This window comes from Protopterus annectens, chromosome 10.part0 (genome assembly GCF_019279795.1).
Source record: "Protopterus annectens isolate FY-2018-M chromosome 10.part0, PAN1.0, whole genome shotgun sequence".
Classification (NCBI taxonomy): Eukaryota; Metazoa; Chordata; order Ceratodontiformes; family Protopteridae; genus Protopterus; species Protopterus annectens.
In genome coordinates this window covers 1610735535-1610762703 of record NC_056744.1, presented here as the reverse complement: position 1 = coordinate 1610762703, position 27169 = coordinate 1610735535, and the positions used below count along the sequence as shown (strand labels likewise).

The 27169-nt window shown below is 43.8% G+C and overlaps 1 protein-coding gene across 3 annotated transcripts in view; it reads left to right on the top strand.

The window, feature by feature from the left end:
• LOC122813790 (major vault protein) overlaps positions 1-27169 on the top strand; it is a 402121-nt gene that overhangs the window by 170523 nt on the left and 204429 nt on the right. For all 3 annotated transcript variants that reach the window (XM_044086295.1, XM_044086296.1, XM_044086297.1), the window contains exon 4: positions 17715-17838. In XM_044086295.1, coding sequence (XP_043942230.1) covers positions 17715-17838 — 124 coding nt within the window. The remainder of the gene's footprint in view (positions 1-17714; positions 17839-27169) is intronic.

Here is a 27169-nt window from a genome sequence, read left to right as displayed (position 1 = left end):
CTGACTGGAGCTGTTTTACTATGACTAACCCCCTTATCTTGTATGGCATAGCTTGTGGAATTTCTGGAAAAAATGTCCTAAAGTTTCTCTGCGTTTGTGTGGTCTGAGTCTGTTTATTTATAGTCTGGGGTGTGGGGGTCAGAATCTTCAAATTTTGAGGGTACAGGGGGCTTGCACCCAGTAAAAAACACTTTTACTGTACCTACTAGCTTTTAACTTGCTTAATAAAATGTTATTCAGAAACATTATGAAAGTTCTGCAGAGCAGGTCTACATAAATTGGTATTAGAACAGTGTGAAGAAGAGGTAGGTATGTAATAAAACTCTGTCCGCTGTGTCTCCATGTCCATTGTGGGTAGGGGCATGCAGCATTGATGCATTGCATATATGCACCTTTTATGGACTCTAGGAATCTCTTTGCCCTCCACTCTGTCCAACCATCAGCCCCTTCCTGGCAAGCTGGCCCATTCTTTCAGGCTTCACTGGGATGATGATTGACCAGGGCAGGATCAGGGCAGTTTTGTATTTTTTACTTTTCTCATTGGGCCCAGCTGCATGCCCCCAACAACAGCAGCCTTACTAGTCCTCATCAAGGAGAGAACACTGCCCAGTGGTGTCCCCAGATGCGTGCAAACCCCATCCCTCCCTCCTGTTTTCCTGACCCCCTCCACCCTGTTACACCATTCTGCTAATAGAACACTGGTCATGCTGTGCTCAGTATGTTCCCTTCTACAATCTTCTCAAGTCCAAATCCTCTCCTTCCTGCTGGGGATAATGATTAGATCCACGTTCCTGGCTGTTAGGTCTGCAGCAATGACACATAATTTCTTTGTTGAAGATCAGTAGTCAAAAGCAGCTTTACAAAGGAGGGTACCCATATGATATGTTTGGGTAGAGATGAGGTATATTTCAGTCCACCTACACATTCACCCCAGTCATAGAAAACATCAGGATCTGATGCTCTCCGTGTCAGCATTCATCACAAATGGTCTCAGATCCCAACTGGCAACTGTCAGACAGATCCACAGCTCAACCTCCTCAACTTTCCATAGTTCCCTGCTACCTCTAACCCTCAAGCTGTTATTCAGATAAGTGTTATCATTTTGGGGTTTTCTAGTTTAAATTTGGTCATCTTTAGTTAATATTTACTTAGTTTAGGATAGTTTAAAGTAGTTTAGAATAGTTTCCTTCCCTTCTGTTCTCTAATCCAGCTATATAATTTCAACTTTCCTGCATTGTGTTTCTTTCCCTCCCCTTTTTTCTGTTGGGGGGGGTGTTACAGTTGGGTCTTAAATTTGGGGTGGGGTTGAGTTTTTGTTTGTGGTACCTTTAGCAGATACGTGTGTGTGGTTTAGTACCATGGCTTATAAACCCTATGGGTTCAAGAGATGCTCCTTGTGCAGTCAGAAGATGCAGTGTTATGACGCACACAAGGAGTGTCCTTATTGCTTAGGGGCTGCACACCTAGAGGTTGAATGTGACATTTTGTGCCACATTCAACACCAGGGCCCTAGTGGACTCCCCTTCCAAGGCCCTTCAGGAACCTAAAAAGAGGCTTCCTCCCTCAGGGGAGCCCTCCTCCTTGCATTCAAAAAAGCAGAGGCTCTCTGATAGCAGATCCCCAGATCCGAGCCCAGCCTCCTCTTCTTTGGATCAGAGATCCGCTGGTCTGAGAGCCTTGGATCAGACTCTTGGATCCAAGACCTCCATGGAGTGGAAGACTTCTGATCCGAGCAGGCACAAGCCGCCCCTGGATCAGACTAGTTATCATATCCAGCCGGCACGCCATCCAGGCCTTCTGATCAAACTAGGCTGTCAAATCTGACAGTTCCCTCGGATCCTATTATAATCAAAGGCTCACCCTCTTGGCCCTCCAAGAAGTTGGATCCGTCCTGTTGGAGCAGATCCCCTTCCCGGGACTGTAGGGCTATGGGAACCAGGGTAGGATCCCCTGCAAGATCAGGACACTCGTCTCTCTCATCCAGGTCCTCCAGAGGTCTACTTCTCTCGGATATGGATAGGTTGATGAGGAGCTTCCTCAAGGGTCAAATTGAGTTGGGCTTGCTGACGTCCCTTACCCAGGTGACCAGGGGACCCTCCCTATCTACAGGACTCTAATCTCTTCTTCCAATCCCTTAGGCTTTGGAACGTCAGGACCAGGTGTTTTCCAGCGAGAGGCCGACTGTGTCGGGTATGCCTCCCTTCTTGACACTGTCAAGGTCCCTAACGGGCTCTGTTCCATTGCCCTCAGATCAGGGTGCACCTCGCCTTCAAGACTTTGGTGAGGGGATGGTCGGGCCCAAACTTTTCAGACCATTTCCTCCCCTGGGAGCTTCAGCTCTGTACAACTCTGGGCTGATATCGTCAGGGGGTTTTGATGCTGCGTCGGGGTCCCTTTCTCCTTCCCGGATGGCTTGGGGTGTCAGAGAGGGGGGAGGGGCCTCATCCAGTCTGTCGGCCTTCCAGGTGGTAGAGAAGACCTTCTCCAGTTTAGCTGTTACCTCTCCATTGTCTCTGGGTCCTCCCCAGCCTTTCTCAGATTTGGGTGCTGAGGTCTCATTATTCATTCAGGGTCATGCCCTCCTGCAAGTGCCTTCAGGTGGGCACTGCCCCACTTAGGGTACCAATCCCTTCTGAAGGAGGAGCCCCCTCAGAACAGAACATCTGAGAGGTGACACTTGGACTTCTCCAGAGAGCCTCTAACAGAGGACATGGATTTCAAGGAGGGAGACGGGTCCTCTAGACTTCCACGTGAGGAAGTGTCCTTCGGGGACATCCTCGAGATTCTCAAGCAAAAAAGGAGGTTGATCTTCTCCACTCCACCCAGTATTCCTGAAACACTGCCCGACTGTCCTGCCCTGGAGGCAGTCAGGGGTCCTCTCTCCTTCACCCAGTAGCCTGGACAACTCTCACCTCTGATCCAGTGGGTGCTAAAAATTATTTCCAGGGATTATTCCATTCCCTTTTCTCAACCCCCTCCAATTCAAAAATTTTTCCCGGCCATTCTGCCCCACCAAAGGGAGTTGGCCTTATCTCAAGGTTCAAGACCTTCTTCAAAAAAGAGCCATCCAAGGGGTCCCAACAGGACAATGAGGGTCTGGAATGTACTCTTGCTTCTTTTTGATGCCAAAGAAGACCGGGGACCTGCGTCCTATTTTGGACCTCAGTGAGTTGAATCTGTCTGTCAAGAAGTCCAAGTTCCGGGTGATCACTGTTTAGTCCATTCTGCCTCTCTTGCACAAGGATCATTGAATATGCTGAGTGGATCTCAAGGATGCGTACCATCATATAATGATCGACAGATGCTCCAGGAGACACTTCTGTGTATGGTTAGGGGCCAATCATTACCAGTTCAGAGCCCTGTCCTTCAGACTCACCACAGCCCCCCAGGTGTTTACCAAATTCATGGCAGTGATGGCAGCTCATCTCCGGCTGCAAGGGTTCCAGGACTTTCCATACCCGGACGATTGGCTCCTCACAGCTCCCACGAGGCATTGACTATCAGTGGACCGATTTATACCCTCTGTCTTTTCCAACATCTGGGTGTGACTGTGAATCTGCCCAAGTCTAGCCTTGTTCCATGCCAAAATCTGGAGTTCATTGGGGTGCAGCTGGACACAGTATCAGAAACTGCAGCATTGCCTCCCTGCAGGATTCAAATCATTCAAAGTCAAGTTTCTCTCTTGCTGGAGCTACAACTCCCGTCGGCTCACTTGATTCTCCAAGCATTCAGTTCTATGGCAGCAGTCCGATATCACATGCAAGTGCTCCGATGGATCCTTGCAGTCCCACGTCCATGACAATAAAGTTGACTCGGGTATGCAGGAATCACCTCGCTTGGTGACTTCAGTCTCAGGACCTATTGTTTTCCGCCGCCCAAGGCCACAGTGACCACAGACGCCTCCCTGTTGGGGTGCAGGGGCATTTTCAGGGCAGGGCAGTTCAAGGTACGTGGTCCCCCCCATAGAGACCAATGTGCACATAAATGTCCTGGAAATGAGAGAAGTCCTTCTAATGTTACAGGCCTTTCAGGATTGCCTCCATCTGGGGACTATAGCAATTCAAATGGACAACATTGCAGTTGTTTGGTATATCAGAAAGCAAGGGGGAACACTGTGTCCTATCCTTTGTTCAGAGAGGTCTTGAGAGTTTGGGAATGGGCGATGTCTTCCAGGTGTTTTCTTTTTGCAACTTATACACCCGGGAGTTCCAATATGTTAGCCAACAAACTCAGCAGGTTCATCTTGAGCCCTCATGAGTAGTCCCTGAATCCATCAGTGGCAAGGCTAATCTGTGATCATTGGGGTCAACCATGCTGCAATCTCTTTGATTCCCCAATCAACCACAAATGCAGCAACTACTTTGCCCTGATCCCGCCCCCATCGGGGGACTCACCCAGGGATGCTCTTGTTCATGATTGACGTCCGGGTTTCTTCTATGCTTATCCTCCAATCCCTCTAATATTCAAGGTCTTACAGAAAGCTCATCACCTGACGTCCTCTTTCATCCTCATTGCCCCATTCTGGCCTCATCGGGCATAGTTCCCCTTCCTAAGGTCTCGTCTGCGGTATCCACCATGGATACTAGGGCCTATATCACGTTGTCGAACTCTTAAAAGTTCGAATGTCATGTCATATGGTCGACACCATATGACTGAACTTTTAAAAATTATAACGTTTCAACTGAGATCTCCTTTTCTGCATAGTACTGCGATCTCGGAGTTGGTATATTTAAAGAGTGGGGGGTGCGTGGGGGCTTTCCCCCCTGCTTAAACCGTTGAGGTAGGTTTTTCCTTTGGTTTATTTTTTTTTATTACATTTTCAAACTTTTAAAAGTTTGATCATATGGTGTTGACCATATGGCATTCGAACTTTTAAAAGTTCGATTATGTAATATTTGACGTGGATACTAGATCCCATTCCAGATATCATTTCCCATCCCTGGAGGATTCCACGTCCCAATCTCTGGACCCTTCGCCTAACCGCATGGTTTCTCCAGTTCCAGTAATCATTTCATAGTCCAGGCTTCCTTGTTCGGTGAGAAATATTATTTTGGCTTCTCAAAAAACATCTACAAAGAAGGTATATTCCAGTAAATGGAAAAAGTTTTTCTTTTGGGCCAGACAAAGGAATTGTAATCCTTTTTCAGCCAGTATCCCTGATATTTTGCTGTTCTTATCTTCCCTTTTTCAGGATGGGGCACGTTTTTCGACCATTAAACTCCAGTTGGCAGCCATCTCTAATTTACATGTCAATGATGAGACTACCTTTTTATTCCAAATTGTGTAAAGCCTTTCTGAAAGGACTTTTCCTTCTTAGACCTCCTATTAAGGATCTATCCCCTCGGTAGGATTTGACTTGGGTGCTCCAGTCCCTAATGCAAAACCCTTTTGAACCAGGGACGTCATGTGACATTAAATTTCTTTCATGGGAGACTGCCTTTTTAGTAGCCATTATTTCTGCCAAGAGGGTCTCGGAACTTCAGGCTGTGTGCATTCACGATGTTTTGTAAGGATAGGGTATCTCTTAGAACAGATCTTCTTCTTTACTCCCTAAAGTGGCCTCTGAAGCTAATTTCAATCAGTCGATTGAACTACCGGTCTTATTCCCTAATTAGTCTAATAAAGGGGAGTATATCTTGTATTGTCTAGATGCCCACAGGCAGTTAAGTTTTTATTTAAAAAGGACTGAGGAGTTTAGAAAGTCAGGCCAACTCTTTGTGGATTTCTGTCGGAACAGAAAGGGCCAGGCAGTTTCCAAAGTGTTTCCAGGTGGATTGCTAGTTGTTTTGCTTACATTTATGATAGTAGGCAACTGGAATTGTCTAGACTGGTGAGGACCTACTGTAGTAGGCCTGTCACTACATCTTCTGTCTTCTTGGCTAGACTTTCCCTGTTTGAGATTTGTGCTGCTGCGACTTGGTCTAATCCTCACACTTTCATTTCACACTAGAAACTGGACTTGGTGTCTAGGAACAGGGCTTCCTTTGGTTCCTCCTTGCTCCGGCATAGCCTTCTATGAGGCCACTCAGAGTACATAGTAGCTGGGGATTCTGACCCTTCTTTGAGGAATGATGACACAGATAACATACTTACCATAAATTGGCATCTTATGCTAGCCAGTGTCATTATTCATCACAATCCCGTCCTCCTTTCCCCTTCCTTGTGGGGAAAAATGTTTGAGTTTCGCGCAGTTTCTTCTGCGTTTCTGTCAGTTTGCAAACTAGATCTAAGGGTTAGAGGTAGTGGAAAATTATGGGAAGGGGAGGAGCTTGAGCTCTGGATCTGTCTGATAGTTGCTGGCTCGTATGCAAGGTCCGTTCCAAGACCCATTTGTGATAAATAATGACACTGGATAGCACAGATGCCAAGTTTTATGGTAAGTACATAACTCTTTGTCTCATCTCAACTACTCCATAGTTTTGAAATGCTTTTTTGCTCAAGACAGCAGTTTAGTATTACAGACAGAAAGTCCATTTGCCACTCATAGAGGGAAAACTAGCAGACCTCCACACAGTTACTGGAGGTCAGGATTGAACCCTGGATCCTGAAGCATTAATGCTGAGATGTTAACTACTGATCTAGTGTTACTGATTAGAAACTGGAGATACTTGAGGGTTCTGTATTTTCAATGGTGGTGGATGTGGACATTGTTCCGTTGCAGTCTTAATATTAATCATCGTACATTTCAGCTTTTGTTTCTTTTTATTAGAAGTTTCATAAAAAAAAGTGATTAATCTCCTAACAAATCTCATAGGGTGTTCTTCTGCCATTTGCTCTTCCTCCTCCTCTTCCTTGTCTTTCTTCTTTGTCCTCGTCCTCCTCTTCATCTTTGTTCTCCTCCTCTTCCTCCATGTAGTAAACAGCCATGCCTTAATTTGGATTTAAGTTAAATTATGGTGCATTGTGTCATGAACTGTATGCAGTTTGTGCTTTGGTACCTTATGAATGAAAGAAGAAAACTCAAGGATTTGCGTTAATGGCGTCTGTCACTTAAAGTGGTATAACCCTAAATTACACATACCACTCAGTAATTTATGCTCTAAAACACTCCCAAAGCAAACCAACCCAAAAAGATACCTCACTTCTGTCCAATATCCATCTTCCAAATTCTAGGCATACGTCTTGAAAAGGTAGTCTACACCCAACTCTCCCTCTGTCCAGTAGTACCACCTGCTGTCCTTTAAGTAGCCTGGATGAAGTACTATGACAGCACTTTGGTCACTAACTGATGACATCCTGCAAATGTCTGAGAGGCCTCATTACGGGTGCCCTATTTATAGACCTGACAGGCATTTGACCTCATTGACCACCATCTTCTCAGACCAGACTATATGCCGCTCCCTGGTTTAAACACTTCCTCACTGACAGACACTTCAAAGTTAAAATAGGATCCTCCCGAACATAATCTATGCCTCTTAAGATGCACCACAAGGATCCATTCTTGCCCCCCCCTTCTCCATATATATATATATATATATATATATATTAACAAACTCCCTTTTGCACTCCTCATCTCTTTATCTTGTATGGTGATTACCTGGTCATTTACTGATCAGGTCACTCTCACACCAACATGCAATGCCATCTCCAATCAGATATACATGACCTCCACCAATGGTTCATAAACTATTTCTCGGCTCCACCAAAACTATGCTTTTTGGAACTTCACAGAAAATTCACCAATCACCTGACTCTTTTTAACTATCTTTGACTTATGCAATCATTCCATAAAGACATCCTCCACCTTCAAATACCTATGACTGTGGCTTGATCAGTCACTAAATTTCCATTTCCAAAAAGACAAAGTGAGAGCCAAAATAAACTCCCTCCTCTTCTAAGCCAAAGCAATATAACCCCTTTCTATCCCAACCAGCCAGAGCAGCCAGTGGCAAAGGAGTTCTTTCTCATCTTGAATATGGGCGCCCAATTTTTGCTTCTGCCTCCAAGAAAAACATTGCCACACTTCAGATGATCTCCAAAAGCATCTGCCAAGTCATTACAAACTTGCCTGTCTGTGAACATCACTGTATTGTCCTAGAAAAAGCTAAATGGCTACCAATAAAACAAAATTCTAACCTACTTTTAGGTTCCCAATTCTACAAACTGCTCCAGCTCCACGCATTTACTCCACTTGCAGCCTGACTTCACAAAATAAACTCCTTGTACTGACTGAGACGCTACTCGGAAGCCACACCACCTCTCATTACCCCTAAAACCAATCTCCACAGAACTGCACATGCTTTCTCTCATCAGGTACCTACTCTTTGGCAAGCCCTCCCTATCAACATTAAGGACTTATTTTAAATTCAAAATTCAATTCAAAAATCACTTCTTCATCAAAGACAAATGCTCCTGCTTCAATACAAGACATATCACCTAACCTATCTTCTTTCAGAGTCTTTTCTCCTCTCTCAAAATTCATTGAAGATTGACCCACTTTAGAAGATAATGTATAGATTTTACATAAGCACAGTGCAATGCACAGCCAAGCGGAGTGTTGTTCAGTGGACTGTATAGACACATTTTTTTCTGATTGTTTATTATTATTATTATATTATTATTATTTATTTAATTTTACATTTGTTTACCAGGAAAGTTCGACTGGACACAGGTCCTTTTTCAGCAGAGGCCCGGGGAGAAAATCTCCATTACAAAATAGAATAAATGTAAACATAATAGAAGTTAACAACTTACATAGACATAACATGAGCAGACAGTATTTACACAATGCTTTTATATAAAGGCCTCAAGTGGAAGCTTTATCATAGCAAATTATATTACAGTAAACTTGTTTAATCAGTTAGTCTGAACTGTTCAGTTATTGCTTACATTTGTGTTTTTTTTTTGCTTGTGAAATATTTTGTATTCCACCTGGACTAAGCCTGAAATTGGTTGATGTTGATCAGTGCACTACCCCAGTAAACAAATGCATATAAATAAATATTTTGTATTCTGCTCATGTTTGTTTTCCATGGCAGTTACATAAATTAGTAAGCAATACACTGTGGCTGTGTTTTTTGCCCTGTTTTGTTCCTTCTTTTAGGTTTTATATTTTCTACCTCATGACATTTAAACTCTTGCTACCATGACTAAAAGACATTTTATGCTTTGAGAAGATAGCCTTAGTGTTAAAAGTAAAAGGTATTGTCTAGATTAGAACAAGAAAAAATAGTTGGCACTTATCCAGTAGACAATAAATGACATAGTAGTTTGTCTCTGTGCAGAACCAGCTGTTAGGCTGTGATGTTCATACCATGACTGAGACGGGTAGAAGGGTTAAGGCTGAGTTGCCTGTAGACTTTTTGGATATGCAGTCATGGCTTTAAAACATAGGCTGACATGCATTGTTATGGTTTCAAAGCATTTCTTATTGCTACATAGTCCAGAAAAATAAGTTGATTTTTTGTTTGCCTTTGTAGTTTAATAATCATTTAACGTTTGGCTCTGCCAGCAGTTATTTGTACTTTGTTGGTAAAATTTCTGTTTTGTTGCCATATTAATGTCTTGTAATGAAGAGAATGAGCAGGTCTGAAACTCTGAAGTACCTCACAGGACTTAACCAACCCTAAGAGGGAAGCATCTCTTAGAGGAGATGTACAAAAATAAAAGGGGGTCAAGCTAAAGATGAAGGTTGGGCAGCTCAGATATATGCAAAATGCTTTTTAGTGTTGGAGAGGCATGGAATGGCCTTCCTGAAGAAAAAGTAGGAATGAAATTCAGTGGTGGAATATGCGTAACAAAAAAAAAAAAAAAAACGGGAAGCAATTTTAATATGATAGGTTTGAAAACTGGTGTCCATTTTCTAGGATTTCAGGCAGCTCAGATATATGCAAAATGCTTTTTAGTGTTGGAGAGGCATGGAATGGCCTTCCTGAAGAAAAAGTAGGAATGAAATTCAGTGGTGGAATATGCGTAACAAAAAAAAAAAAAAAACGGGAAGCAATTTTAATATGATAGGTTTGAAAACTGGTGTCCATTTTCTAGGATTTCAGGCAGACTAGATGTGGCAAGCCCCCCCCCCCCCCAACCAGTTCTTTATGTACTCAACTTTTGTAGTTGCTTGTGTAAATGTTGAAAGTGTGTGCTTTATTCTTGGTTAGGTTAGAAGAATGGCCTTATGACCTTCTGCACTTTTATTTGAAGAGTTTTTTCCACAGATTTATAAGTAATGCCCTTGCACTTTCTTCCATACCCTTGTAATACTGATGTTAATTGGGAGGAAAAGTTGTCTTGCTTTTTATTTGACTTAATAATGGCGTGAGTTGTTGGGAGGTACAAAAACTTGATGGCCAAGTTCTATACTGTTGTACAAATGTTCATGGGGAAATCTGCATAATCACATAGTGCCTTTTCTTTGTAAAATCTTTGACCGTTTTTTTTTTTCCTCCCTAGTTCCTAATCTTGTAAATGCTTTAGTGTTTTTCTCATTTTTGTTTCTGCTTATATACCTTTATTAAATCACATAATTAACGTAGAACATAGAGTTGAAGGTTCATGCAGGAATGGTGTGTGTCTCTGCGTGTGTGTCTCTGCGTGTGTGTGTCTCTGCGTGTGTGTGTCTCTGCGTGTGTGTGTCTCTGCGTGTGTGTCTCTGCGTGTGTGTGTCTCTGCGTGTGTGTCTGTGTGCCTTTGTGCGTGTATGAATCTCTCAATGCATGTGTGTGCCTGCACGCAGATGCACGTAGATCACAGGTAGGCAAGAATGAATTTATAAGCTTACCCATGCATCCTTTATTGGCTGTTTTCATGTGTACATATTTGTTTTTGGTACAGCAGCCTATTCTGACTGCATCTCTCAGAAATCTTTTTGGTAATGCACAAACCCTTGCTTCCTTCTAGTGGCATTTAGAGGCTAGAGTAGGCAAGTAGATGAGGTCTGCTTTGGCCCATCTAGTCATCTAATTTCCCCAACTATTGGATAAGCTGATGTTGTTATTTAAACAGCTAATATCCTCCCTTAAAACTACCTTGTGTGTGTCCTATGCCCGTTTCTCCACCCCCTGCTGACCTTCAGCAATCCAAGGTGTTTTTCAAATCCATCACTGCTGTCATTGTCTGAGTGTAGCTTGTCACTTGCTGTAGAAGTAAAAGCCATCACAGTGCTGCATAATGTAGGCACACAGAATATATGAACATTTTCAGTTCTAAACATTATAATAATATATTCATATATAGTATTATTTTAATAGAGATTAAACGTTGCAATCTGAATTCCTGACATATTTTGGTGGGATGGTCATCTTGATTGATATGATTCTGCCAACTTGCATATGATATAAACTTACTGGTCCTGTTACAAGGAAGAATCTTTTTGTAAATGCAGACATGCCTGCAGTGTTTAGAATGGGATAGTCCTGATTGGTTACAGGAGATGTAACTCTACTCTAACCATTTTAGTAATTCCATGGAATGGGATAAGTCAGTAGGCATAGGATGTTAAGATAAAATCCCTTTACCTCTGTATTTCTTGTTTTATGTACAGAAATTTATTTATTTGGGTGGGAGGTGGGGTTGCTCCCTTTTTTCCCTTTATTTAGTTACCTGTTAAAATTCTTGCCCAAGAACCACCATCTAAATGGATCTCTAGACTCTGTTCCAGAAAGCCAACCCACCTTTCACTTTTGAAAAAAAAATGCTTCAGATGCTTTTTCACAGTAGTTGTCATTCCAAAGTAATTTCCAGGTTGCTTTGGTTGACATTTTGTCTGATAGATGATTTATATGAAGTCTCCTGGTGCTGCCTTTAGCTTGAGACCTGTGACCTTCTCCTGTTGTCCTCATTCTCTGACCCTTTGTAGGATGGCCGCATTACATGCTTAGAGGCTTGATGTTGTTTGAACTTGAAACAAAAAACACAAAGGCTGGATGAGTACAGTGGAAGAAAAGGCACCGTCTTTCTTCTTCTTCTTTCGGCTTTTTCCCGGTTAGGGGTCGCCACAGCGGATCACCTTGTCCGCACATTGAATGGCAGTGGAGTTTTACGGTGTTGAGTTGCCAGCCCGGCGCCCAACCTTCCACAGAAGGCACACTCACACGCACACCTAGGGCCAATTTAGAGTGTCCAATCCACCTGCAGCATGTCTTTGGGATGTGGGAGGAAACCGGAGCACCCGGAGGAAACCCACGCGACCACAGCGAGGACATGCAGACTCCACACAGAAGGCACCCCAGCCGAGGATCGAACCAGCTGTGAGGCAGCAATGCTAACCACTGCACCACCGTGGCCGCCCAAAAGGCACCGTCTTTAGCGTTGTTTATTATGCTTTAGTCTGAAATTACTTCAGAAAACAGATACTTATGTTAAAAACACTGACTTTAAAAAGTAACACCAAAAAAAAAGTCATAGTAAGATTTATGAATCTTTAAATCTAAAATTTAAAGAAACAGTATGAAACACCAATAAAAAAATACCCACAAAATCCAAATATCTGTTGCAGTGCAAATAACAGAAGACCTGGAACCAAATAGAAAACGCACCAAACAAGGCTGTATAAGAACTCCATTTATTGCAGTAAAAACACAAGATTAAGTGCTTTCGTCTTACACATAGAAGACTTTGTCAGAATAAAGCACACTGATTTGAGAACCATCTTTTTTACCAGTACATGTTAAATAATACATAAAATTGAGCCAATTGTTTGTTTGTTTCTTTCGGCTTTTCCCGGTTAGGGGTCGCCACAGCGGAACTCAGGTCCGCTAATGATTGGCAGTAGAATTTGACGTGCTGGCTTGCCGGGCCTAACGCGCAACCTTCAATGAAGGAACACCCATTCACGCATTTCGCCACACAGCAGACGCTCTGAGAATCGAACGGGCAACGTCTAACTGTGAGGCGACAACGCTACCGCAGCACCACCACCTCAGCATAAAATTGAGCCAATGATATGGTTAAAATAAATCACATGTGAAAGTCACATGACCAATATTAAATAAGATGTTAATATACAAACTGACCTAGTTTGCTACAAATAGAAAACCATTGTATATTAAATGCCTTCTTCATATGTCTAAAAAAACAGGCACGGTAATGCATTTAAAAATGTTAAAATATGTAGTTTCATAGATTTTTCTTTCAGGGCTGGAAGAATAGTCAAAGAATCATTTATACCTGGTGGAAAATTAGCTGCTAATCTGAGTTGCCACACCAGCTCTTTTTTACTTAATAAATTCTTCCAGTCACCCCCCCCCCTCAAATCTATGTCCACAGTATCCAAAATACCAAATTTAAAACCTATAAAATTGGAACAAGTGAGAGAATGCCTATATAATGCATTTGTGTCCTCCTTGTTTTTGATGTCATTTACATGCTCATGTATTCTGCTTTTCAACACCTTCTCCGTTTTCCCAACATAGAATCCATTGTACGTATCGCATAGAGTAAGGTACACCACTCTGGTGGTAAATCAATTACCTTTCTTAAATGTAACCTTAGATGCCATGTTATTAGCCAGGCAGGTTTGGGGTGCTTTAAAAATATTAGTACATTGAGAGCACCTCCCACAAGGTGTTGTATCATGACCACCCTCTATTGGTAAATTCATCTTATTTTCCATAAGTTGTTTAATATTCATGCCAACCTTGCTAATAAAAAATGGTTCATCTCCCACTGCAGTTAACACATCATTATTCACCCTAAATATACTCCAGTTCTTTTTTAATTTGTTTTTCATTTCATATGATATGGGACTGTGTTGCACTATACATGCATGCTCGTAAATCTTCATTTCACCAGAATCTATAGGGGCTATGTTAGTAAATGGGTGGTTCCCTGAGAGGGGCTTATATTTTTGTCCCCATTCTACATATACTTTCTCAATTTTGTTCCATCTGTTTGGGGTATCCCGTTTCTAAAAACAGATCTCTTAAAGTAAAAAAATCCTGCCTCACATCATTCAAATCTGAAGTCATGGGTGCAATTCTTAAAGCTTGTCCTTTGACTAAGCTTTTTTCTGTGAAAGTGGGTGGTTACTCTTATAATGAAGATAATAATTACAAAATGTACTCGAGAAATATTAGATTTGAAACCTGTAAGTGTATGGGTAATTGCCGCGTCTAATGTATACCTCTAGTGTTGTAGCTGTAAGTAAATTCCAAAAATTAGGTAGTTTTGTCCAGGTGGTTAATAAAGCTAGGGATATCTTCCACTTTTCCCTTCCACAAAATAAACATGTCATCCAAAAACCCGCAATATAACTGGATATTGTTCCAAAATTCTTTGTGGAATACGTATCTTCCCAGCCTAATAGGTTCATAGGTAGTTACTAGACTATTGGCCCTAGGGCCTATATAAGCCTAGCCAAATGGTACCCTGGCTTTTGCCACACAAGAAAATTATTTTCATGTGCCCCTGTCAAGCAGAGCCACAGAAGTGATCCCCGGGGTGAATTTCCTATCTCCCATCCAATCATAAAGATTTTTCTCGAGTGCTGATGAGGAGCTTTGTTTGATACAGATAGGTAGTTTGTTCCAGAGTATGGGAAGTCTCTGGGATGGGAATCTATCCCTCCAGCATGTTCTGTTTATTGTGGTGGCAAGGTTTAGGTCCCTAGAGAGTGTAGCTCAGCTGGATTGGGATTTCTTTAAGTGGAGCATGTCCAACAGCTCTGTGTTTGACATAGCTTTTTATGTTGGGCAGAGATCTATGCGACAGAGTAAAGCTGGAGTTTTTTGAGACAGGGCGCGTAGGGCATCTGTTTGAGGCCAGTAATCCTCTTTGTGAAGTATTTCTGTGGCCTTTCCAGTTGTTGTAGATGTCTTGAGGTACATACCAAAAGGGGCGTTGTACTCTATAATGGGTCTAATGAGTGATGAGTAGAGGGGAACAATAACCTCTTTTTTTTTTTTTCCTGGATGAGAAACCTTTTGTGATGAGGTGTGGCCACATAGAAGGATTTCCTGACTACTGTGGCAATGTGATTATCAAAGGAGAGTCTACTGTCCACCTGTGTCCCAAGGTCTCTTATCACACTTCCAGTGTTAAGTAGACTACCGCCTATGTGGTAGTTCATGAGTACAGTTTTTACCAAAAGGGATGACAATGCACTTTTTGGCATTGAGCTTGAGGCCATGGCGTTGACACCAGGCATCTGTCTCAGCGAGGCCCTTTTGTAGGATGTCCACATTGTTAGGAGTTTTGATTATGGCTCCTAGTTTGCAGTCATCTGCGAACTTTGTTAGCCAAAGACCTTCTGTGTTAGCCTGTACTTCAGAGAAGTAGATACCAAACAGGAGAGGACCTGGGACTGAACCCTGTGGTACTCCACTTGTCACTGGTCTGAAGTTGGATTTCGAGTCTGCTACTTTCACAGTGTGGGTTCTGTCAGTGAGCCAGTTGGCAACCTATCTTCTGACATAGGGATTTATACTTAGTTTAGTGAGTTTGTCTATAATAGTACTATATTTGCATATATAGGGCCGCAGGCAACCCCCATGGCATCTCCTCTTGTTTGTTGGAAGTATTGGCCCTCAAAGAATAAAAATTATTCTCTCTCAATAAAAATAATCATTAGAAGTATTGTTACACATACACACCATTAAAAAAACTATCTAACAAAACAGTTAAAGCCTTTTGTTTGTTTGTGAAAAACAGTTCTATCCCCTCTTACTTAGCTTTTAATCCTTTGTCCCTTAGAAAAGACTTACGTTCCCTGGATTAAATGAAACCATCAATATTTTCTGCACTTAACCTGACTTGCCATTTAGTTTCTGTGCTTTTCAGTCTGTTTTTATAACTTCCTCCCCTCATATCACGTTATATTGCAGAGAATAAAAATTGTTTATATCACTCACAAGAAATGGTGTGCTTATACAAAGCCTTGTTAATGTCGCTAACCTTGATGGAGAATAAATGTTCTTTGGTCCTTTTTTTTCTAAGCTACGAGTGGTCGTTCCTATCTGTTGTGCATGACAACCAGAGCACATCCTTATGTACACAGTTCCTGCTGACTTACATGTGTGTCTTCCAATAATATGAAAAGTATAATTTAAATATTCTTTATAAACATATGGACTCTCATAAATGAAACTGCAAACTTTGTAGGTTCCACAGGTGTACATTCCCATATTTTTAACTGTATGAGGTAAACTAACATCTGATCATTTTCAGACATGTTTTTATAACTAATACTTTTGTAAACAAGTGCCGCTTCCCTACATGTTATTTTTAAACGCATCTGAATTTCCTTTCGAAACTCTCCAATTCCTATTGATGTGTTTAATAGCCTGGTTATCCACAGACATGTCCAGCAAAAACGCAAGACCCCTGTTAGAACATTACCCTCCGTGATTTTTTTTTACAAATCTGATTGTTAATTCTGATGTCATTACCTCCCTGTGTAAACATAGGTTTAAACGCATTACCCCTTTTACTTTTCACTTCTGCAGCTACTGTAAACAAAAATTCACTACTGTAACCTGTTTCTATTAACATGGATATAATGTTCCCTATTCATGGAATTATGTATCAGAGGTTGTCATCCTGGAGGCTTGGATGAATTGTCCTTTTGGAATATTTTTCTTCATGAATTTAGGGTGACCACTTCTAAAGTGCAAGTACTGCTGTGGTGGTGCTGCGGTAGCATTGTCACCTCGCAGCAAGACATTGTCCCGTTCGATTCCCAGCTAAAGCGTCTTCTGTGTGGAGACATGCGTGAAGGGGCGTACCTTCGTTGAAGGTTGTGCGTCAGGGCCGGCAACTCGGCACGTAAAAATCTTCTGCCAATCATTAGCGGAACAGAGTTCCTCTGTGGCGACCCCTAACCGGGAAAAGACAAGATACAACAACTTCTAAAGTGCAAGTAACTGTTTGAAAACATTTCTTTTCTATAAATTCTACTGTCAATTTTGTTGCTCATTAGTTCCCATTCTAACATAATTTCCAAAAAATTAACACATAATCCAACTTTACCTAATGTGAACCTAAAATAGTCAGAAATTCCACTTAACTGCTCTATAAACTCATTACATTCTTTGTGGGTGATGTCCATAACAAAGAAGAGGTTATCTACAAACCGTTTATACAAAACACTTCTATTAAAGTTTTGGCTAGTCAGTGACACATTGTGTTCCCAGCATCCTAATATAAAACTTGCAAAGGATGGGGCAACGGATGACCCCATCGCCATCCCCCTAACTTTGCTTGAAATATTTTTTATTGAACAGGAAGAAGTTGTTGTCTAGTGCTATTTCCATTAATAAACAGTAAAGCAAAATGTCATTGGAAAATGTGGTATTCTTAGTTAAAAACATCCTTAGAATTTTGATACCCTTATGTTGTGGAATACAGGTAAATAAGGAACAAACGACAACTGTTAAAATTATGCCAATAATTGTATTCCAAATTAAACTGTCTTGATTTTTCTAAAAGGTCCCAGGAATCTTGATTTTGTATTTACATTTTAATGGATGTTGTATTCTCTATCCTGACATCGAGTGATTTGTGAAACTGTGATGTAATGCAGAGCAGATGGAAAACTTGTAAGTCAGTGAATTCTCTCATATATGTTAAACCGCATGGCAAGCAACACAGTTGTTCAGACTCAGAGATGTGGTGTCATGTATGTACTTCAATATCCATGCTGTTTTGTGCTGACATTTCTGTGATTGTGCGTGTGTGAGGGGGTTGATGTCTTGGCGCCCTGTGACATCCTAGAAGTTACATCACATTTTGTTTGTTGAAATCAGCGCATATTTTAATAGCATCCATTTTCTTTCTAGACTGTCTCCCCCCTACAAATTGTTTTGCCCAATACAGCACTGCGTCTTCAGGCACTGCTCGACTTTGAGTCTGAAAGTGGTGAAAAAAGAGTTGCAGGGGATGAATGGATCTTTGAGGGGCCTGGTAAGTGGCATGTTTCTTCAGTCAGTTATTATACTTTTCATCCTTCATACATTTCTAGATTCTGAGTGGAATTTTGCCATTAATTTGACTTTTTTAGAAGTGTACTCTTTTTCCAATCTTTCACCTTCCCCTACCTAAACATTGTTATGTGCTGTGAACGGTGTCCTTTTCTGTGGTTGACGTGTGAAGGAGTGGCAGTCAAATTCCAAAGTCACTCAGAAGACATCTGGTCATCGAACACAAAAACTAATAAATAAGACCATATAGCTGATATTTTACCTTTACTTTCATCCTTGGTGTAAATTATGTTCTCCTTTGCCGGTAGTTCTTCCCGTGACAGTAGGGCTTTTGTGCACTATCTTCTTTTGTAGAAAACTTTGCTGTCTATCCTTCTTGGTGCATCTACAAGGCTTGCTTCCTGTAATACTAGCAGATTAAGGTGTGGGACATCTCTGACAGAAACATGCTGCTCCATGGCCACTATAACAACCTTGCAGACATGTTATGATGTCACTTTGTTTGCTGATTCCATTTGAACATACTTGGTGCTGCATTGTGCTGAAGCAGAAGACATGACCTTCCAACTACAAAAAATTGCCAAATTCCGGTAATCATGGCCACACAGGTAGAAACTGCACTTTCCAAAGCTAAGAATACAGCTTCCATGGGACCAGATGACATCCGGGCTGTGTACTACATGAACTACAAAATGAACTGGCACCTCACCTAAGTGTCATGTTTAATCATAGCCTCACCTCAGGCTTCATGCCCACTGAGTGACGCACAGCTATAGTTATCCCACTCCACAAGGGGGGATCCACCTTGGATCCCGGGAGCTACCGTCCCGTCAGTCTGACGAGCCTGATCTGCAAGGGCATGGAACGGATTATCATGGAACTTATAAACAAAGACATTGGCAACCTTCAAACACTGGACCCCACCCAGTTTGGGCTCGTGAAGGGCCAATCTTGTCTCCTGAACCTGATTGACTTCTTTGAATCTGTCTCCAGAGCTGTGGACGAGAGTAAGGCGGTCCACACAGCCTATCTGGACCTCGTCAAGGCCTTCAGCACCATCCCCCACTCTGGAATCATAGATAAACTTACTAAGCTGGGCATAAATCTCTATGTCACTCGATGGGTTGCCAACTGGCTTACTGACAGAACCCAACTTGTAAAAGTAGCAGACTCCAAATCCAGCTCCAGGCAAGTGACAAATGGAGTACCTCAGGGTTCAGTCCTGGGACCGCTCTTGTTTGGCATCTACTTCTCTGAAGTATAGGCCAACACTAAGGGACTCTGGCTAACAAAGTTTGCAGATGACTGCAAACTGGGAGCCATTATTGAATCCCCAAATGATGTGGATGTTCTACAGAAGGGCCTTACAGAAACAGATGCTTGGTGCCAGAGCCATGGGCTCAAGCTTAATGCTAAGAAATGTATAGTTATCCCCTTTGGGGAAAAAACATGTACCCATGAATTACCACATAGGTAGCAGTACACTAAACACCAAAAGTGTGATGAGAGACTTGGAGACGCAGGTGAACAGTGGTCTCACCTTCGATAACCACATCACCACAACAGTCAGGAAATCTTTCTGTGTGGCACAGCTCATCACTAAGGGCTTTTTATCCAGAAAAAAGGAGGTCATTGTCCCACTGTACTCATCCCTCATTAGACCCATTATAGAGTAAAACGCCCCATTTGGGGCACAGGAAATTAAATTACAGAGAGAGTTGGCATAGCTGGATGTACCAGCAGCCTCTAGCATGGAAAGGTAGATAATTCCTGCCATCTCTTCCCACCATGCTTTTAAATTGTGAGCGTTGAGGAGCCCCTTCGATGGAAAAACTTCTCGTTATTGTTTCCAGCACCATTTTCTTAAATTATTAACCTCTTTTCAGCTTTGCATTTTCATATTGATTGATTTCATTGGAAGTTGAGCTTCAGAAAGAGGAGAAACACCATGAAGCTAGATGATCTTAAGGTGGGCACAAATACTAAGTGCAGGTTTGAGATTCTACAAATTAAGTAGCAAAGTTTTTTTAGGAGGTAGCAGTTTAGGCCTGTTTTATAACATTGTTAAAAACAACTGTGTACTGGACCAGAGTAGCATTTAATTGCTTTTCCTCGGCCTTCTCCTGAATTTTGGACTGTGACTCACTGTGGTCATATGCTGGACCTTTATATTGCATCTTGTGACTCTCAGGCTTTGACCTCATGTAGAGGGAACATTAACTCATTTTTGTGTATCACTACATTAGGAGAGTTAGCATATGCCCGGTCCTAGTTGTTGTTGCACTGTGCTTTTCATTCAGTTTGTGTGACTGATGTGTAGATTCGTTTGGTATGGACTTTACATGTCCCACTATCTTTACAGGAAATTTATCGTTCACTTTGACTCCAGCTGTGTTTCATTTGATTCTTAATTTAGCTTGATTTTATTCTCTGTTAACATTAACTGCAACAACAGAGCACTAGCTAGCTATTCCGGCAGCATGTGCCATTTCCCGATCTGGCACCCCTGTCAACTTTACGTTGAGGAGAAAAAACAAATGCAACATGTGGCTTGCTACCACTCAGTACCACAGGAAGAGCACTGAGCGCTTCCATTCTGACTTTGTGAATACAGCCAGTAATAACATTCAGGTAATGCACATGCACTGCACTGAAACACTTTGAGTTATCTGCGAACATGGTATCAGTGATGGTGCTGCCAGTCATGAGTATTCATGGGTCTATATTATGTCCTCAAACTGAATTCGCTGAACTGCATCTACATCGGAAATGCAGTTCAGCGAACTCACTCTTGTGGGGGGGGGGGCTGTGCCCCCCACCCCCCGCTAATTATATATACCAACTCCGAGATCGCACTACACTGAGGAAAGGGCAAATTTTCCACTCCTCACTGTACCGCTATTTCACTGTTAGTTCGCTGAAGTGCATTTTCAATATAGATGCAGTTCAGCTAATTCAGTTTTCGAGGACATAATATAGACTCTCTATTCATACCTTGCACCCAGGGGGCTGCCCCCCCCCCCTTAGCTCCACCCTAGCTATGCCTGTGTGCAACAGTAATGGAGTGATGCAAAGTAATAGTCTGTTGCCTGTCTGAGCCTATGAGCTGCATCTCTTTGGCATTACTTGCTAGCTTCTAGCTGCCCATGTACTAGTTCTGTGGAACCAATAAGCCTGTCTTGTTACTGCTTCCTAGTTCTCCAAAGTAGTCAGTCAGGTTACAGTATTGATAATGGTGTTTACTGTACTCGGTACAAAGGTGAGGTGATTTTCAGCAGTAGCTGAACACTGCTGTAGCTGGTAGTACATGTGCCACAGGTTGTAATCATATAATGTACATACACGTATAATATACTAACAAACTAGTATTGCCAGTTTCTAATAATTTTCATCAGCAAAGGGGTGCTGGAGGGCCAGGTTCCCTCCAGATAAACAAATGGCAGTGAGATGCTGATCCATTCTGCGCCAGCAGTTTCTACCTTTTCACCTTCCATCCTTCCTTGAAGAATGTCAGGTCTGCATCTACTGACAAATCCTGAAATGAGGTGATATTGTGTAACTGAATTTTCATGTGGCATTGTTCTTCCTAATTCCTGCAGTGGGTTAACATTGCTGGGAATTTGTGCTGCACTGCTGCTTTTACAGGTACTAATTCACTTTTACTAAGTTAACTCACTGCTCTCGCTACCTTATTCACCTGACACTAGGTATCAAGCTGAAAGTTTAAAGAAGTACATACTGTTTATTTGAAACAAAGTCCACGTTGCCTTAATTAGTAACACAGTGGACTGAGATTTATGTTTTTGTGTCTTGAACTTATTTTCCTTTCCACTTTCTGTAGCTCCGTGTCTAACCCTTCCTCGTCTTACTCCTTAAATCTCTTTTTATGCTCTTCTTGCCTTGTTTCAGACTGACGCTGGTTCTTTTTAAGTACTTTCCTGACTGACAGTGCTGTAGCCATCCTGTCTATTCCATTCTATAACGCCTTTTCCCAAGAGAGCTACTTCTACACAGCAATGAATTCTGACAGCATGCCCTCCTGAATGGGCAGGGACTTGGACTGCCATGAATCCCACGAAACCCACTTTTGGATTTCCTTATGTACAAGACTAGACTTCTCATCAACACTTTGTAGATGTTATGCTGAAGAGGTCTGAAAGTTAAATCAACTTACTGGAGCAGAGCGTGTTTCCATTCTGTTTTACATATGGAGTTGTTCCTGACATATGGAAAGCGAAGCTGCATCCCCATCTCCAGAAAGCCAAGTTTGTCAATCTGTTTGACAGTCCACAAACTTTATTTCCCCAACTTCAGGGTTCTTGAAGTGTATAAATCGGTGACTATCAAAACTTGTAGGAACACCCCCCTTTGCCCACCAGCAGCATTGTTTTCAAGTGGAGCACTGTCGAGTGATTGTGCAGTAAATTGTAATGGATGGGCCATGGCATTCCTAAGCACAGTGTATGGAGGAGTACAAGCACTCTTAGCACTGCATTTAGTACACCATTGTTTAGAATTTAACATCAGTGTACAAACAGACTTAATATTCATAATCTTTATCACTGCTGCAGCAGTCTTCGCTACATAGGTTAAGTCCTGCCAAAGATATAACAGCCATCAGGCTTCCAAAGTTTCAGGGCACCTTCCACATGTCCAAGCTGTCAGGCAGCTCGAGCTGAGCTGACTAAAAGACAAGTTGATGTTCTTCGTGTTTCACTGTTACAGTCCTCACACTTGGGTTATCGGACTACAGGTAGCCCTCAGTCGGCCTGAATATACCAGAGTCTTAGTATTTCTGTGTCAGATGCTGTCATTTCTTCCATGACGTCAGGTCGTTAGGGGTATAAAACAGGCAGCCGACGCCATTACATCAGTCTTTCTTGCCGAGGAGGAGCCTGAAGCAGTTTACAAGTGCCGGTCAGCCGCTACCTGAAATTTTCATTTTCAAGTTTATAATCCTGAAGTCTTCTAAAGCTAAGGACCCCATTGGGGATACTTTTTTCTTGCTCTAACTGATGTCAGAATAAGTTAACAATTGTCTTGCCTGTGGAAAGCAAATACCTCACAAAGATTTTCATTCTTACTGCGTCACCTATTTAGGCCCAGACCACGACATCCCTCGCTGTCAGCTTTGTGCCTTGTTTAACTCCCGAACCATTCATTGTTGGGCTATCTTTGTCGCTAAATTCTTTCGCTCTCGTTCTCCGTGTTCCAGAATGGCTTCGATAGGCCATCCGACTACCGATCTTTGACAAAACGAAAAGATAGACCGCATAGGTCAAAAACTGCCAAAGACGCTTCTGTTAAGCTAGTCGCCAGGCCACCGGTACTCAGTGAGGTGCCTTTTGCAGCCCCTGATGCCCACTCCTATGGCTTCGCAGACCTCTGCTGAGACCCAATTCAGAGTCCGGTATGTCACGAGACTTTTCTTCTACTATGGAACCTGCGGATGTCTCTACCTTGGATGGGTCTGGAGCTGCTGTGCAGGCACCAACTTCTGAGGCAGTTCTTCGCACTACCGATGTTCGACTCAAACCAGCGACTTCATTTTTATCTAAAACTACCGAGTTTCTTAGGCCAAGAGTATGCGCTATGCCTAGAAAACAGACAACCAAAGCGCATGCATTTGCTGATTAAAAACAGACAACACCACAGTTATGTGGTACTTAAGCAGGGGGGACCCATTATTACCCACTCTGCAGGTTAGCCATGGCGCTGTGGAACATAGCCTTGAGCTACCGAGTGCATCTACAAGCTCAATTCCTGCCAGGCAAACAAAATTCACTGGCAGATGAATTAAGCAGAAATCTCCTAGACCCACACGAGTGGAAATTGGAGCACAACACCTTCAACCTTCTGATTCATAGGTGGGGACACCGGAGGTGGAACTCTTTGCCTCCACCCAGAACCAACAGTTAAGCAAATACTGCACCAGGAACCCTCACAGCAGGGCCTGGAAGGTGGATGCCCTATCCTTTTAATGGGAAAACCTCTCAGTCTATGCCTTTCCCCTTTGCCCCTTCTCTCAAGAGTACTACTCAAGATAAAACAGGACAGGCCAAGGGCAATTCTTATTGCACCAGACTGGCCACACCAGCACTAGTACCCACTTCTATGCAGCCTGACAACGGTGCCACCCTAGCACCTACACCAGACTCCTACCCTGCTGCCTCAGTAGGAGGGAAAGATTTTGCATCCCCAATTGCAAACCCTAAATCTTGCAGCATGGCTTATCCCTTGAGCACCCCACCAGCAACCCACAGCAAACAGGTGCTGGACATAATTCTTGAAGCCAGAAGCCCTAGTACTAAGAAATCCTATGCTGAAAAGTGGAAAAGATATTGTTCTTGGAATCCATTCTAAAGGAAAGGACACAGCAGTGCCCTCCTTACCTCTTATCCTGGAATACCTAGCCGAGCTACTCCACAGAGGGCTATCCTTCTCCTCCATTAAGATTCATGCCTCTGCCATCTCAGGTCATTGTAATACTGAGACACCTCTGTTTTCTCACCCTCTCATCAAACAGTTCCTGAGAGGGGCTAACAATTTAAGGCCCCCTAGGAGAGCACCCACCCCTGCCTGGGACCTTAATTTTGTACTGGAAAAGCTCACATTTCCATCCATTGAACCTGCTGCCTCAGCAGAGTTAAAATTCCTCTCCTGGAAAACAGCCTTGCTTTTAGCCATAACTTCAGCCAGAAGAGTGTCTGAGTTACAGGCACTAATGGCTGTGGAACCCTTCATTATTTTCCCTCCCTCCCCCTCGGCCTTCGATGCAGTGGAGAGGGCTCTGTCGAGAGCATCCGGACCCCCGGCCCTTGTCTCGGCTCCACCCTGCACTCCCTCTCTGCTGGGTCAGGCTTCCATCACCCGGTCACAGGGACAGCCTGCTTCGATGTCCCAGGTTGTTCCATTGGAACAAGATGTTGCTGGCGAGACTTCCTCGGACAGCCCCCCCGAGGAAGTGCCTCGCAAGCACAAGTGTAAGAGGAGGCATGTGGACTCCCCTGAGTCCTTAACAGAGGACACTGACTTGGATGCAGGGGAAGGCTCCCCAAGATCACCCCCTGAGGATGTCTCCTTTGGAGACCTCATGGAAATGCTTAGGATCAGAAGTGGGTGGTCAACCCCCAAGGCTTCCTCTGACGAGTCCGTGTTCCTGGAGGCATTCGAAGTGAGCCCGTCTACCTCTTGGGTGTCCCCTCCGGCCGACTCCCTGGTGGACCTTATTACCACCAGGGCGTGGAAGGAGCCGGACACTGTGGAGCCAGTCCCTAAGCGCCCGGACGGGATACTGAGCCCCCCCCGCAGACCGGTCCCACTGGAGCAAGGGTCCCCCCGTAGATGCCATGTTGATGGCAGCCATGAAGAGGGAACTAGCCCAGGAGAGCCCCTCGGTCCATCCACCGAGCAAGGGGTCCCGCTCGATGGATCGCCTTGGGAAGCGGGTTTTTAGTTCAGCAACCTTCTCGGTAAGGTCTCTGAACTTTATGGCACATGTCATCAGGATGCAGAGGGATCTTATCAAAGAATACGCTGCTTCCCCCCCCCCCTGAGTCCATGTCGTCGGAGGACAAGAAGTTGTACTCCACTCAAATGGCCACTCTAAGATCTATCTCCAATACCTCTATGCGGCTATTGTCCCACGCTACTGAGGGAGCCGCTAGAGCTAGCGGAGCGGGCCTAGTCATGAGACGTCAGGCCTGGCTCCGGCATTGTGACTTCGCGGAGCCCTTTAAGGCGTCCTTTGCGAACGCCCCTTTCGATGGTTCTGCCTTGTTTGGCAAGACCGTTCGCGAAACACTAGTCCAGAGCGAGAAGGACGGGAAGACGTTGTCTGCCGTCGGAGTCCGCTTCTCTGCTCCCCAGAGGTCCTTCTCAAACAACCAAAAGGGACAGAAGAAGATGTGGTTCCGGAAATCGCAACATTCCCAACCTGCTTTGGACAACCTGTCCTTCTGTGGCGGAGGAGGACAGGGAGGACGCCGCCCTAGGGGCAGAGGGGCCCCAAAGAACTTTGGGTCCAGAGAATCCTTCTCTGACCAGCCCACGCAACAGCCCTGAAGGGTTGCCCGACTGCTCCACTCTGGAGGCAGTCGGGGGGCGCTTCTCGAGGCATCTGGCGGCATGGGAGTCCATCACATCAGACCACTGGGTGCTTCGAATCATATCCAGAGGCTACAAAATTCCAATGTATCATGTCCCCAAACTCAGGAACCTCCCCGATGTGCCACCCGATCAGAGGGAGGCTGCAAACGCAGAAATCCAGCGGCTGTTAGAAAAAAAAGCCATCCAGCCTGTCCCCCAAGACCAGCTCAGATTAGGGTTCTACTCCAGGTTCTTTCTGGTGCCAAAAAAGATGGGGGACTTGAGACCAATCCTAGATCTTTCCCTCTTGAACCTGTCGGTAACCAAGGAAAAATTCCGAATGGTCACTCTTCAATCCATTCTTCCCCTCTTACGGGAGAACGATTGGATGTGCTCTGTAGACCTCAAGGATGCGTACTACCACATTCTAATGGACAGACGATCCAGGAGGTTTCTTCGCTTCCGGCTGGGAGCCAGTCATTATCAGTTCAGGGTCCTTCCCTTTGGCCTCACCACAGCCCCCAGGGTGTTCACCAAAGTTTTAGCAGTGGTAGCGGCCCACCTGAGACTCCAGGGAATACAGGTCTTTCCGTACCTCGACGACTGGCTTCTGACCGCCCCAACAAGGCATCTACTCTGCTCAGCCAGAGATTACTTTCTCCGCCTAGCCCCCCAGTTAGGCATCACAATCAATGCGGACAAATCTTCCCTTGCTCCGACACAAGTCATAGAGTTTATAAGGGCCAAATTAGATACCAGGGATCTGCGAGCCTTCCGGACTTCGGAACGACTACAGAATCTGAGACTTCATGTGCGGGCCATCATCCAATCAGAAGCTCCACCGGCAGAATTGGTCCTGAGAGCGCTGGGCTCCATGGCGGCAGCGATAACGCTTCTTCCATGTGCTCGCCTAAATATGAGGGTACTGCAGTGGACTCTTCAAGTGCAATGGTCCTTCCAATCTCTTCCTCTCTGCCACCCTATCTCTATCAGCAAGGCTTGCAGGAGGGCCCTGTTATGGTGGCTTCAATCCCCGGACCTCCATATAGGCCGGCCCTTCTGCACTCCTCCCCCTCTTGCCATGGTGACCACGGATGCCTCTCGCCTCGGGTGGGGGAGGCATTACTCAGGCAGGACAGTCCAAGGCACGTGGAACGACACAGAGACCTCCTTGCATATCAACGTTCTGGAGATGAGAGCAGTGCTGTTAGCGTTGCAGGCACTTC